Genomic DNA, 2,440 nt, shown 5'->3' with positions numbered 1-2,440 from the left:
ATAATGCGAAACAAAATCATCGTATTGTTTCAGAAGAGGTATAGATGATTTCAATTGATTATAATTTATAGCCTAAACTAAACTACAAATGGTTTTCTAACCCTAACAGCTCAATTTAGTGGATTAGATCTGTAACAAAGATAATTTTTTCAAAATCGATCGTCAATTCAATCGGAAACAAAAAATTCACAATCACACAGGTTATAGAATATAGAGAATTAGAAAACAAGATAACATTTCGGATGATAAATCGAAATCCCTAGATAGAAGTGGAAGAGGAGAGGTATAGGGATTGATTGCTTACCATAGCATCGACTGAGCTGTGATGTATCGGCGATTAGAGTGAGTGATTATCAGATGGAGATTTGAGGAGGAGAGCAGATTGAGCTTTTCACGGATGCAGACAGTTGGTACGCATAGCGGACGGTTGGGATGTATTTATCAGAATTGATTTTGCGGGGAATGGCGTGTGATCACCGGATGTCCGGAACACGGATGTATGCCGTGGGACTTCAATTTTTATTTTATGGCAAATTACACTTACAGTCATATATTTGGGACTTCATTCTTGATTTTTAAATTATGATACTCCCTCCGTCCCAAAATAATGATTTTTTTGTAGAATTTAATTTTTTTTAATAGTATAATTATTGTATTTGAAAAAAATTAATTTTTCAAAATTATCCTTTTGATAGTATATTTTTTAGGAATATCAATGTCATAATTGTACTTTTTATATTGTTTATTAATTTAAAAGAAGGACAAAATAGAAAATTTATATTATTTTTGTACTTGATTTTTGAAGAGGGACTAATATTTTGGGACAATGAAAAATGGAATAAGGGACTAATATTTTGAGACGGAAGGAGTATATTTGATCTAGAATTTTAAATCTTATTTTAAATAAGGACAATGAAATATATTATTGCTTAATTTCAAGAATGAAATCATCAATTTGATAAAATATAAACTAATTTGATAAAAATAAATGTCAAAAAATATTTTTAAATATTTAAAAATTATTTCTACCCACTAAAAATAAAATTATGTAAAATTGATAAATCTTTTAGACATTTATATATTTATTTATATCAACTTAATTTTTACTATGTGTTTGGATGATGATCATGTAATGAGTAGTTTTCATTTTTATTAAATTAGTTTCTATTTTTTCAAAAGTCAAATATGACGACAACTTTAATATCATTATTAAACCAATCCATTAAATCAAAAATCCAAAACTAAAAACATTCATATATTAAATATATCGATTATACATTATAATCTTAATAACCACTCATTTCATGGTCATCATCCAAACACATAATAAAAATCAATTTTGTAAAATAAATAAATAAATAAATATGTAAAAAAATTATCAATTTTACATGATTTTATCTTTGATGAGTGGAAATAATTTTTAAAAATTTTAAAATATTTTTTTGACATTTATTTTTGTCAAATTAGTTTATATTTTATCAAATTGATAATTTTGCCCTTGAAATTAAGTAATGATATCTTCAATTGTCCTTATTTGGAATAACATTCAAAATTCATGGTCAAAGATGTCACAATTGAAAAGTTAGGGACCAACTGACACGAATCCCAAACTATAGGGACTGTCAATATAACTCGCCCTTTATTTTATTTTTGTAAATTAAAAGGACCTTCCCAAAATTTGTGATAATTACAATGATTTATTTTCTAATTTTTTTGAGAATTATAAATATTCTTAACAATTTTTAAAAAAATTTATTTGTAAAATAATTTCTAAAAAAAATTGAGATTTCTTATCGACGCACATTATTTCTAATTAGGCCCTTGACTTTAATCACCTTTCTTAACTTTAAATATATTCTCATTTATAACCTTTTCAAATCCTAATTTCATAAATATTTTAACTATTTTTAACTCCAAGCCAACTCATTCTCTACCTTTTTGAAGTATATAAGACTTTGTATTAATCGATAGACGCTCAATCTTTTTAATTGAAGCATTAAGGCCAATCAAGGCCATTTTCAAACTAGTTCGTGTAAGTCTTTGATAATTCTCTAATAACTTTAAGGCACCGTTTGGGAAGAAGGTGATTGGGTTTTTTTGGCTATTTTAGCCACAAAAAACAAAATAGGCTATTTTAGTCATAACAAATAAAACATCACATCCAACTCATAATCATTACACTCTTCTCTCACAAAAAAAGTCCAAAAAACCAAAAAGCCCTTCCCAAACCAAACTTTTTAGCCCAGACTAAAATAGCCAAAAAAACCAAAAAGTCAAAAAGTCAACCCACTTCCCAAACGGAGGCTAAATGTTGTTGATCAAAAAACACTTTAAATGTTATAATAATTTTTACAGAGTAGTGATACGAGGGTATGCATAAGTTTAAATGATATATTCTTGTTGGTCCATTTTAATATCTTTTATTTATTTATTGATATAT

At 26.4% G+C, this 2,440-nt stretch overlaps 1 protein-coding gene across 1 annotated transcript in view; it reads right to left on the bottom strand.

Moving 5' to 3' along the window:
- Window positions 1–552, bottom strand: part of LOC114311457 (NADH dehydrogenase [ubiquinone] flavoprotein 1, mitochondrial) — a 4,402-nt gene extending 3,850 nt beyond the window's left edge. Inside the window, exon 1 of the mRNA XM_028257616.2 lies at window positions 305–552. Within this exon, the coding sequence (XP_028113417.2) occupies window positions 305–307 (3 nt within the window). The 5' untranslated portion in view covers window positions 308–552. The remainder of the gene's footprint in view (window positions 1–304) is intronic.
- Between the last annotated feature and the right edge of the window lie 1,888 nt (window positions 553–2,440).

The sequence above is a fragment of the Camellia sinensis genome, chromosome 5 (assembly GCF_055761805.1).
Source record: "Camellia sinensis isolate YWXY chromosome 5, ASM5576180v1, whole genome shotgun sequence".
Lineage (NCBI taxonomy): Eukaryota > Viridiplantae > Streptophyta > Magnoliopsida > Ericales > Theaceae > Camellia > Camellia sinensis.
The sequence above is the reverse complement of the archived record's forward strand: the minus strand, read 5'-3'. Positions and strand labels throughout refer to the sequence as shown.